The 12,239-nt window shown below is 42.1% G+C and overlaps 1 protein-coding gene across 16 annotated transcripts in view; it reads left to right on the forward strand.

Annotated features, from left to right (window-relative positions):
• kmt2ca (lysine (K)-specific methyltransferase 2Ca) overlaps window positions 1–8,616 on the forward strand; it is a 191,174-nt gene extending 182,558 nt beyond the window's left edge. For 13 of the 16 annotated variants that reach the window (XM_083543047.1, XM_083543040.1, XM_083543041.1 and 10 more), the window contains 8 exons: window positions 253–1,399; window positions 2,071–2,207; window positions 2,402–2,544; window positions 4,004–4,178; window positions 4,823–4,939; window positions 5,054–5,127; window positions 5,360–5,468; window positions 6,375–8,616. In XM_083543047.1, coding sequence (XP_083399173.1) covers window positions 253–1,399; window positions 2,071–2,207; window positions 2,402–2,544; window positions 4,004–4,178; window positions 4,823–4,939; window positions 5,054–5,127; window positions 5,360–5,468; window positions 6,375–6,467 — 1,995 coding nt within the window. In that variant the 3' untranslated portion in view covers window positions 6,468–8,616. The remainder of the gene's footprint in view (window positions 1–252; window positions 1,400–2,070; window positions 2,208–2,401; window positions 2,545–4,003; window positions 4,179–4,822; window positions 4,940–5,053; window positions 5,128–5,359; window positions 5,469–6,374) is intronic. The other 3 variants (XM_083543048.1, XM_083543039.1, XM_083543044.1) reach the window with 1 other exon arrangement.
• The last annotated feature ends 3,623 nt before the right edge of the window (window positions 8,617–12,239 follow it).

The raw sequence follows: 12,239 nt of genomic DNA on the forward strand, positions 1-12,239 counted from the left end.
AATAATAATTAGTCGCATATGCAGTAACTTTTAGAAATATCATTAAAGTTTTATAAAAAATGATTGAAGTTTTCTGCTCTCTTTCACTGTTGCTACAAATTTCATTTTCTTAATATATAACATGTATTTATTTACATTCTCAGTTTTTTAATCTTTTACTGTGAGCAAATGCAAAAAAAAAAAAAAAAAAAAACTATTTCCGCTTTGGAAACAATAATGTATTCTGAATCTGATTTACCCCTCACGTTTTAGCCGAATACGCCCATGCTCCCCGAGTCTGAAGAGAAATGCCCTCCCAAAGTTCTCCACCAGTACAGCAATAACATGTCCACCCTGGACGTACACTGCCTGGCCCAGATGCAGCTGAAGCAGTCTCCCCCTTCCACCCCTCCTATCTCTTTTTCATCCATTTTGTCAGAGAAAACTGAGAGCAAGTCGGATGCCCTGAAAGTCACCGTCAAGCTGAAACCCAGACTCCGGGCCGTCCATAACGGAGTAGACGAACCTCACTACCAACCTGCGAAGCGTTGGAAAGGTCTACGCTGGCGCAAGTGGAGCATTCATATTGTGGTACCCCGAGGAAAGCTGCAGGGGCAGAGTGGGGACGAGCTGGAAGAGCTGCTCAGGAAGCTGGACGCATCGCTGCGGCCCGAGCCACTGCCCAAAGACCTGCGCCGCTGCTGCTTTTGCCACGAGGAAGGTGACGGTCTGACGGACGGCCCTGCTCGACTACTAAACCTTGACCTGGATTTGTGGGTGCACTTGAACTGTGCACTGTGGTCCACCGAGGTGTACGAGACGCAGGCCGGTGCGTTGATCAACGTGGAGCTGGCGCTGCGGCGTGGCCTCGGGATCCGCTGCACCTACTGCCAGCGCACGGGAGCGACCAGCGGCTGCCATCGCCTGCGCTGCACCAACACGTACCACTTCACCTGCGCACTCAAGGCTCAGTGTACCTTCTTCAAAGACAAGACCATGCTTTGCCACCTGCACAAACCTCGCATGGGCAATGGCACTGGGGGAGCCTTGTTCGGGGGTCCAGAGCACGAGCTGCGCTGCTTCACTGTGTACCGACGCGTTTACGTGCAGCGAGATGAGGCGCGCCAGATCGCCAGCTTGATGCAGCGCGGTGAGCGTGAACACACCTTCCGTGTAGGCAGCCTGGTGTTTCATTCAGTCGGACAACTTTTGCCACAGCAAATGGAAGCCTTCCATTCGCCCGCTGCCATCTTCCCAGTCGGCTACGAGGCCAGTCGGATCTACTGGAGCATGCGCCATCCTAGCCGACGCTGCCGTTACCTGTGCTCCATCGACGAGAAGGATGGCACCCCTGAATTTACCATCCGTGTGCTTGAGCAAGGATATGAGGACCTCATCTTGACTGGCTCTTCTCCTAAAGGTGAGCACCACAAACACAAATTAATTTCTTTGATATTGAATGTGTGAAATTGCACCGGTGATGAACACTACGAGGCGATTTTAAAAAGTTTTGAGACTAATGGTGTAACTGTTAGAACAAAGAGCAAACCTGAGATTCTGCGTGAAACTGGGCAAATTTGCCAGGGAGACGTTTGACATACTGTGATGCTGCAACAAGTCGTTCGAGGTGTTTCGGGTGGCAGGTGCTTCAAGAGCAGAAGAACATCATCGGAAGGCGACGAGAGATCAGGAAGACCTTCGACAAGCTCAACCGAAAACTTCAAAACCATTTGCATCTAATAACTTTGATGCTCCCAGAGAAGTTTAGCAATGGTTTTCTTTGACACCTTATTTTTCAACTATAATTTGTAGCGCCCTCTGCAGTCTGCCAAGCGAACTGCCTCTCTGGCTGTTTTGTCATTCTTACACTAACTTGATTATCCTCATCCTTGCATCCCTTTCATAAATCTCAGCTCCCCCTTTTAAGCAAGTGGATAAAGGATGCAAGGTGTAGACTTGAAAACAAGTGTAGATATTAAAATAGTTTCTTATCTGTGAACCAGAATAGAGCAGAGCAGAACAGCGATTACACACTTCGTTAAAACAACACTGCTCCTGCTCCCCTTCTGGAAGTTAACTTTTTTGTTACAGGTGTGTGGGATAAGGTCCTGGAGCCGGTGGCTGAGAAGAGAAACGAGACAGGAATTCTTAAATTGTTCCCGGTCTACCTGAAGGGAGAAGATCTGTTCGGACTCACCGTACCTGCGGTCACCAGGATCGTGGAATCGGTATGACACTCAATTGCACAGCCAAACACAAATATTATAATTATAATTAATATTTGGTTGTGTGTGTAATAAAGAATTAAAAAAAACAGTAGAGTTTAAACAAGTGGTGTTAAATGTGTCCTAAATTCACTTCCTTTTAAATGTCTATTGACACTGTTTTGGATGTGTGTGATGAATTTGGCGTTTGCGTGTAGTTGCCGGGGGTGGAGGCGTGCTCTGGCTACACGTTCCGTTACGGACGTAATCCGCTGATGGAGCTGCCGCTGGCCATCAATCCCTCGGGATGTGCTCGATCCGAACCCAAGGCTTGCACACATGTCAAGAGGTGTGTGTTAAGGTATTCTGTACGATTTTCGACTTTTATTTCTCCATGTTTAGCTCTTTCAGGTCTTGCATGTCCATTTATATATAACAGAGTGCACGCTCTACACTGATTGGTGGTTTGCTGCAGGTTTGATCAGTTAAGTTTTTATTCACTGATAAATAAAAATGAACGACTACGACTTCTTCTTCTTTCGGCTTCTCCCATTAGGGGGCACCACAGAGGATCATCCGTCTCCATACCCCCCTGTCCTCTACATCTGCCTTTTTTAACCCAACTACCTGCATGTCTTCTCTTACCACCTCCATAAACCTCCTCCTTGGTCTTCCTCTTTTTCTCCTTCCTGGTGGCTCCATCCTCAGCATTCTCCTACTGATATACCCCATGTCCCTCCTCTGCAAATGTCCAAACTATCTCAATCTCACCCTCCTCACCTTGTCTTCAAAACATCCTACATGTGCTGTCCCTCTAATAAACTCATTTCTAGTCCTGTCCATCGTCGTCACTCCCAACGAACATCTCAACATCTTCAGCTCTGCTACCTCCAGTTCCACCTCCTGTCTTTTACTCACTGCTACTGTCTCTAAACCATACAACATCTCAGGTCTCACCACAGTCCTATAAATTTTCCCTTTCACTCTCACAGATACTTTTCTATCACAAATCACTCCTGCTATCACTCTTCTCCACCCACTCCACCCTGCCTGCACTCTTTTCTTCACTTCTCTAACACACTCTCCATTACTTTGCACTGTTGACCCCAGGTACCTGAACTCCTCCACCTTTTTATGCTTATCGTTAATTATATTTAACTGAGTGGTTTGGGGTTAAGGGCCATGCTCAAGGGCCCAACAGTGGTGCTGAAATTTGAGCCCACATGTCCAATGTGGAGAAAAATCTACCTGAAAGTCTTAGGTCATTGACTTGAAATTCTTCTGCCAGTTTCTATAGCAGATTCTCTATAGACATTTATCTCATTCACAAAATAATGAACCAAAATCTGTTTTAATGATCTTACCAACAAATCATCTTCCTATGGAATCGCTTTCCCTTTGATTGTCCCTTTGATTGGTAGGAAAACGTACAGCTTTTTTTCAGAACTGAAAATTGTGTAAAATGTATTGTAGCCTGTTTCTCAGATTTCTAGCCTTTTCTTCCCCAATTACATCACTGCAGCAAAGGTACAGCAAACCAGCGAATGGTGGCGGAAAATTAAAGTATATTGTGTATTTTTTTCATGTTTTTTCAGGATACACAGTCTGTTACGTACAGGAATATACAACATATAATATAGGTTTTATGCAGGAATTGAATTGTTAATCATTAATAATCAGCCAAAAGTCACCATTCCCTCACGTCCATCATTTCTCCTGTTTTGTCTCGTTGACCCTGAGCTTGATGGTCTTGCCGTGTCCCTCAGCGCAAGTTGAAACAGAAGAGTGTATTTCAGCATGACCGCTTGTGTTCTCTTTAGGCCTCACACTTTGACCAGCAGCTGCTCCGCTAAAATCCTGCAGACCAACGGAAGTCCTGCTGAGCTCACCGGTGCCCCCTACAGCAAACACTTTGTGCACTCCAAGTCTTTTCAGTACCGACGCATGAAAGCCGAGTGGAAGTCCAACGTTTACTTAGCTCGCTCGCGCATCCAGGTAAATCATTATCAGCCTTATCGGTTATAGATACACTTTTATTTACAACCTCAATTCCGAAAAATTTCACTCTGGGCCACTGTGTGAATGCAATGATTTGCAAATCTAATAGACTCATATTTTATTCACAGTAGAACAAAACTAATCAAATGTTTAAACTGAGAATATGCACCATTTTAGGAGGGGGGGGGGTAAATTTGATGGCTGCAACAAAAGTAAAAGTCAGTTTTGGATTTATTACAATAGCATGACTTCATAGTAGAAGAGTTCGGGTGCTGAACTGATCAACTGACCTGGCTGCAGTCTAGACCTTTCACCATTTAAAAAAAACATTTGGCTTATCATGAAACATTAAAACACAACAAAGAATACCCAGAACTGATTAGCAGTTAGAATCCGGTATCAGACACGTATAGATTTTGCAGCCATCAATTTCATGAATTTTTAAAAATGACTATTTTATTCCTTCAAACATCTTTAATGTTTCCCATGTTGTGAATAAGATACGAATTTATTAGATTTGCAAGTCATTGCATTCTGATTTTATTTACACTTTACACAGTGTCCCAACTTTTTTGAAATCGGGGTTGTGTCAAAAACAGGTGTTGCGGACACGTTGATCGGCATGCTGTTTGTTGTTGTAGGGTTTGGGGCTGTACGCTGCTCGAGACATTGAGAAATACACCATGGTGATTGAGTACATCGGTACCATCATTCGGAACGAGGTGGCAAACCGCAAAGAGAAGATGTACGAATCGCAGGTACGCCTATGAACAAAAACCTTTCTTTTCTTTTTTACATTTTCTTTTTGTTTTTATTTTTTTGCCAATTAAAAAAAAAAGGTAATTTTCACTCGTTTTCCCCCCCCCCCAAAGAACCGTGGAGTTTATATGTTCCGCATCGACAGCGAGCACGTCATAGACGCCACCATAACAGGAGGACCTGCACGGTACGATCGCTTCCGCAATCTGGTGCTTCTAAACGGATAAACTTTTTCCTTCTTTCATTTTTCATCTTGTAATTCTTGAAATTTGATTGGTCAGAAGGTGTTAGTTTTCTCATAACAGCAGCTTGGAGAGTAGTTCTGCATGCAGATGTATAGTCAATGGACTGTTTTATTCTTTATGTTTAATCTCAGGTTTAAATAAGATTAATATTTATTATTATTATTAATCCCTCAGATACATAAACCACTCCTGCGCCCCCAATTGCATAGCAGAGGCTGTGACTTTTGAAAGAGACCACAAAATCATCATCAGCTCCAACCGTCGGATCCAGCGTGGGGAGGAGGTAACTGCTCTCTAACGCATTTTACAAACTATTTATTTATAAACCTAAAATTAACTCCAAAACCCTGCATAAAATAACAATCATCCTCCGTTCTCTGCCTTTTGGGGGCAGTTTGGCTTCTGGAATCCCATCCCTAATTAACCCCGGTGTTCCATGCATGGGATGCAACTCGAACTCTTTATCAGCTTGTGTATTTCATGAAGCGAAGATCATTAACTAAACACCAAACCGTCCCAATACAAATCAGTTTAGTTTGTTTCCATGGCGACGTCAGTCAGCTCGAGTCTCAGAGAGTATCCCCACATATACAGCAGCTCTTCTCCAAAACCTCTCATACGTTAATTAGCTGCTTTACTTCATGACCATGGGTGCGCTAAATCTTTTGGCCCCCATATTTTTTTAAGCACAAATAACCAAAACCCGAGTTACTAAACGAGTTCACAACAGTTATGGATTTTGGACGCAGCCCCTATGGAAACTTAGTGAATTCGTCTAGACATTATGTCACTTTAATACAATAAAACTTTCTTTTTCGCCACAGCGGATCCTCCGCATGTTTGATTTGGCACATGTTTTACGCTGGATGCCCTTCCTAACGCAACCCTCCCCAATTTATCCGGGCTTGGGACCGGCACTAAGAGTGGCTGGGGATGGTTCCCTGACCGGGAATCGAACCCGGGTCGCAGCGGTGAGAGCGCTGCATCTTAACCACTAGACCACCAGGGGACCACAATTTGAAAAGCTTGAAAATGTTATTATTAACGTCCCTCAACATTCGCTCCCGCTGCGGATTCCGAGCCGCGAGTTATGTGTGTGTGTATGTGAAAAAAAAACCTTCCGATTGTTCTCCAGCATTCCGAAGTGCCTCGTTTCTCTTCTAAATCGTTCCCTTTTCTCGCCCTCTAGTTGTGCTACGACTACAAATTCGACCTTGAAGACGACCAGCATAAGATTCCTTGTCACTGTGGAGCAGTAAACTGCAGGAAGTGGATGAACTGAATCAGAGCGAGAGATCGGATCGGCAAAACGTTCAACCTCCACACATATGCATTCCTTCTGATCTTTCTGTCGTTTTTTAATAATCGCTAGACCCGTTTCTAAACAGGACGTGTTTAATCGCTAAAAAATACACAAATAAATCAGGGCAGATAATACGACCGCAGAACTGTAAGGGGGGGGGTTTAATGGAGATCAAAAAAAGGCAGGGGTTGTGGGGAGTGGAATCCAGGTTACACACACACACACACACACACACACACACACACACACACACGGGTCCCTCTGTAGAATCATCTCTCGTGGGTTTTTTTTTTTGAGCTTATGGGACGTGGATTGAAGTTCGCAGATACTCTGTGGTCGGGTTTCATCTCAACATCTGAGGAGGAAGTGATGGTGCTGGTCACAGCCTTATTTGGACTATAAAGAGGCGGGACCTCTGGATTAAAAACACAAAAGATAATAATAATTCTATATAGATACAGAGAGAGAGAGAGAGAGAGAGAGAGAGAGAGAGAGAGAGAGAGAGAGAGAGAATATACAGAGATGTAGACACCACTGAACAAGGAATGTACTGAGAAGACTTCCTTAGGGATTAAAGCTAAGGGATTATTAACTTGCACTAAAAACAAAACAAAACAAAAAAAAATTACGGTTTAATAAAAAAAAAATACTTGATTCCATGAGTCAGTTTATTTTTTTCTTTTTTTATTTTTTTCTTTCCTTTGTTTTGTGATTTCTGTAAAATAAGAGGCGACTTTTTTGTATTTATTATGAATCGAAGCTATTTTTTAAAGAACGAAGAAGAAAAACAGCAAAGAAGATCGAGCTGCTTTAGAGCAGACTGCAGGTTGGACAGAACATGTTACTTTATATAAATATATAAATAGAAATATAAATTAAAAAAATGTAAATATTAGTCGCAAAAATTTGGAGGAGATCTATAAATATTTGACCAAATGCTACCTTGAGTTTGTTTAGAGATGTTTTGTTTGGGTGAATTTTTTTTTTTTTGTTTGTTTTTTTGCTTCTCGATTTGGAAAAAAAAAAAAGGATGAAATGAGAAAAAAGAAAAAAAAGAGTATTTAAAGATTTAAAGAAATGCCAGGATATGATTTTTTGTTTGTTTGTTTGTTTTCTGAGAGTTTGTGTTTAAAATTGTGTAAAAATTGTACAGAATCTTTAAAAAAAAAAAAAAAAGAAAAAAAAAAGAGAGAAAAAAAAAAGAAATAATGAAAGAATTAAAAATGAATTCAGAGTATTTTTGTTGTATTTAGAATGTAGAGTAAATATTGTCTAAAATTCTGACCACTTGAATATTCTGTACCTTAATTATTATTTTTTGCATATTTAAATTTCTTGTACTTTTGCAATCATGTTTGTTCTGCACCGATCGTGATCGATGTTAATCAGCAGAAAGTGAAGTGTGCTGTGAATTTTCTTTGTTTCGATTCGAGCGACACCGAGGGACTGCTTCTTCTTTTTTTATTTTCTTCTTCACTTTGTCTTTCCTTCAGTAACGGCACGGCCGCCGCGCCCATGAGCTCTGGAAAGAAATCCTTTCTACATTCACAAATTTAAAGTATGCTTTCTTTTTTTTTTTTTGGGTCGTTTACATCATTTTAAGAAAAAAAAAATGCTGTTGGACTGTTTAAAAATCATGGTTATGATCTTTTTTCTTTTTTTTTCTTCTTTCCTTTTTTTTCCTGAGCTTAATAAAGAATTTAAAACCTGGACTTTTGCTTACAGGTTTGAAATGAAGTTTTCTTTGTGTGCACAACTAAAAGAATTTGTCGGACTATGTTTTGTTTGGTATAAATATATAAATACACAAAGTCCTGAGCTTGTAATATATAACAGCATGATGTATTTTAAAAAAAAAAAAACAATTTCGGATGACTTTCAAATTGTACATAATTTCTCAAATGACTGGTTGTAATGACATTTTTTCGTTTCTTGGATATTTTTTTCTCTCTCTTGTACAATATTCAGATATTATTAACAGTATTTGTCATTTCTCGGTCTGTACAGTAGTATGTCAAACAAATGAAGCCTTTTTTCTGAAGTATACGGAAAGTGTATGGGTTTTTTTTCGGAGTTTGTGAAATCAGATTTAGGAATATTTACAAGAAATAAATATTTTACATCTTTACCCGATTTCGTCCTCGTTCATTCTCAATCCAGTTCATACAGTCTGGTCCAAAAATGTTGGGACAGCATTTATTCTATTCCCTTTATTTCCCATTGGCTCAAAAGTAATCAGACTTATGACCAAGTGTGGTGTGGTGTGGTCTTCTTCCTCTCTTTTTTTTTCTTTTATCTTCTAGCAGGATGGATTTGGACTGTTATTCGGTGATGAGGTTCCCTTTTGAGTCTGGTTTCTCTCGAGGTTTCTTCCTCATGAAGTTTCAGGGGTTTTTTTTTTACACTGGTTCTCTCATTAGGGATAAACTTAAGGAACAATTAGGCACTAAACTTAAACTCTTTCATAACCACATTGTGAAGCTGATTTGAGATGTACATTTTTAAAAGCGCAATTCCTCAGCTGTTTGTGGGAACTCATTCTATGTGGTCCAAAGAGCTGACGATGCAGGAAAAGTTGGCCATAATTGAGCTTAAAAATACATTCAAAAAAATCCATCAGTGAGAGAAACTTTGAGTCACCAATTGCCTCTTCTATGGTGCTTTCTTTTAAAAGAAGGTATGCACTGGTGAGTATCTATCTATATCTATCTATCTATCTATCTATCTATCTATCTATCTATCTATCTATCTATCTATCTATCTATCTATCTATCTATCTATCTATCTATCTATCTATCTATCTATCTATCTATCTATCTATCTATCACAAAAGTGAGTACACCCCTCCATTTCACATGGAACAATACAATAAAAATCTTCTTCTTCTTTCGGCTGCTCCCATTAGGGGTCACCACAGCGGATCATCCGTCTCCATACCACCCTGTCCTCTACATCTGCCTCTTTCACACCAACTACCTGCATGTCTTCTACCAATATAATTCATGTCCCTCCTCTGCACATGTCCAAACCATCTCAATCTCGCCTCCCTCACCTTGTCACCAAAACATCCTACATGCTGCCCCCGCGACCCGGATTACGGATAAGCGGGAGAAAATGAATGAACATCTCAGGTCTCACCACAGTCCTATAAACTTTCCCTTTCATTCTTGCAGATACCCTACTATCAAAAATCACTCCTGTCACTCTTCTCCACCCACTCCACCCTGCCTGCACACTTTTCTTTACTTCTCTAACAAACTCTCCATTACTTTGCACTGTTGACCCCAGGTACCTGAACTCCTCCACCTTCTCCAGCTCTTCTCCCTGCAACCGCACCCCTCCACTGCCCTCCCTCTCATTCACACACACGTACTCTGTCTTACTCCTCAAACATCATCCGCAAACATCATAGTCCAGGGAGACTCCTGTCTGACCTCGTCCGTCAACCTGTCCATCACCACTGCAAACAGGAAAGGGCTCAGGGCCGATCCTTGATGTAGTCCAACCCTCACCCTGAACCAGTCTGACTGCACACTTCACAGCTGTCACACTGTCCTCATACATGTCCTGCACCACCCTCACATACTTCTCTGACACACCTGACTTCCTCATACAATACCACATCTCCTCTCTCTCCACCCTGTCCTACGCTTTCTCTAAATCCACAAATACACAATGCAACTCCTTCTGACCTTCTCTATACTTCTCCATCAACATTCTCAAAGCAAATAAGGCATCTGTGGTGCTCTTCCTCGGCATGAAACCATACTGTTGCTCACAGATGGTCACCTCTTCTCTCAGCCAGGCTTCCACTACTCTTTCCCATAACTTCATGGTGTGACTGATCAACTTAATTCCCGTGTATTTACTGCAGGTCTGCACATCTCCCTTATGCTTAAAGATCGGTACAGCACACTTCTTCTCCATTCCTTAGGCATCCTCCCACCTTCCAGAATCTTGTTAAACAATCTGGTTAAAAACTCCACTGCCATCTCTCCTAAACATCTCCACGCTTCTACAGGTATGTCATCAGGTCCAACCGACTTTCCACTCTTCATCCTCTTAATCGCTGCTCTCACTTCCTCCTTATCTCACTAATCCTATCTACATCCTGCTTTACCAACTCCACATCATCCAACCTTCTCTCGCTCTGATTTTCCTCATTCATCAGCTGCTCAAAATACTCTCTCCACCTTCTTAACACACTCTCCTCACTAGTCAACACATTTCCCTCTCCATCCTTTATTGCTCTAACTTGCAGCACATCCTTCCCAGCTCGGTCCCTCTGACTGGCCGATCGGTACAAATCCTTTTCTCCTTCTCCAACCTCTCATAAAGCTCCTCATATGCCTTTTCCTTGGCTTTCGCCACATCCCTCTTTACCTGCTGCTGCATCTCCTTGTACTCCTGCCTTCTTTTCTCATCACTCCGTCTATCCCACTTCTGTTTTGCCAACCTCTTTCTCCTTATGCTCACCTGCACTTCCTCATTTTACCACCACGTCTCTTTGTCCTTCTTTCTTTCTCTTTTCAGATGTCACACCAAGTACCTTTCTAGCTGTCTCCCTCATCACTCCTGCAGTAGTTGCCCAATCATCCAGCACCTCTTCACCACCACCGAGCCCCTGTCTGACCTCTTTCCTGAACCTCACACTACAGTCTTCCTCCTTCAGTTTCCACCATCTTACTCTTATTTCAGTCCTCACTCTCCTTCTCTTCTTCTTCACCTCCAAAACCATGCTACAGACCACCATCCGATGCTGTCTAGTTACACTAGCTACCTCTGCCAACACCTTACAGTCTCCAATTTCCTTCAGGTTGCATCTCCTACATAGAACATAGTCCACCTGTGTGCACCTTCCACTACTCTTATACATTCCTAGGTTCACCTTCTACCACTTCATATAACTCACTCCAGAAGTTTCACTTCTTCTCTATCTCACATCCCACTTGTGGAGCATAAGCACTGATTACATTTATCATCACCCCTTCAACTTCCAGCTTCACGTTCATCACCATATCAGAAACTCTTTTCACCTCCACTACACTCTTACTGTACTCTTCCTTCAGAATCACCCCTACACCATTTCTCTTTCCATCCACACCATGATAAAACAGTTTAAACCCATCGTCAGTGTTCCTGGCCGTACTCCCTTTCCACCTGGTCTCCTGAACACACAACATATCTACCTTTCTCCTCTCCATCATATCAGCTATCTCTCTCCCTTTACCAGTCATAGTACCAACATTTAAAGTACCAACCCTAACCTCCACTCTCCTCCACTTCTCTTTTCCCTGCCGTCTCTGTAAACGTCTTCCTCCTCTCCTTCTCCTCCTTTGACCAACAGTAGCCCAATTTCCAATAATACCCTGTTGGCTAACAATAACCGTGGTGGTCTTTGGTAACCCGGGCCTCCACCGAAAATGAAATTCTGGTTTGTGATCCGCATATTTGATTTGTCACATGTTTTACGCTGGATGCCCTTCCTAATGCAACCCCCACAGGCTTGGGACCGGCACTAAGAGTGCACTGGCTTGTGCAACACTAATGGCTGGATTGTGGAGAGCAAAAATTCTAATTCTTAAATTCTCAGAGAGTCTTTACCATGGTAAAACAGGTGCATGTTGAACATCCATTGGTCAGTGACTAAAATGACCAAATTTTAACTGCTCTAATACAAGATACACAAATTTGTATGGTCCTGACAAACAGACAAAAACATGAACATGATGAATAAGACATGTGGCTTTA

The sequence above is a fragment of the Silurus aristotelis genome, assembly GCF_946808225.1.
Source record: "Silurus aristotelis genome assembly, chromosome: 1".
NCBI lineage: Eukaryota > Metazoa > Chordata > Actinopteri > Siluriformes > Siluridae > Silurus > Silurus aristotelis.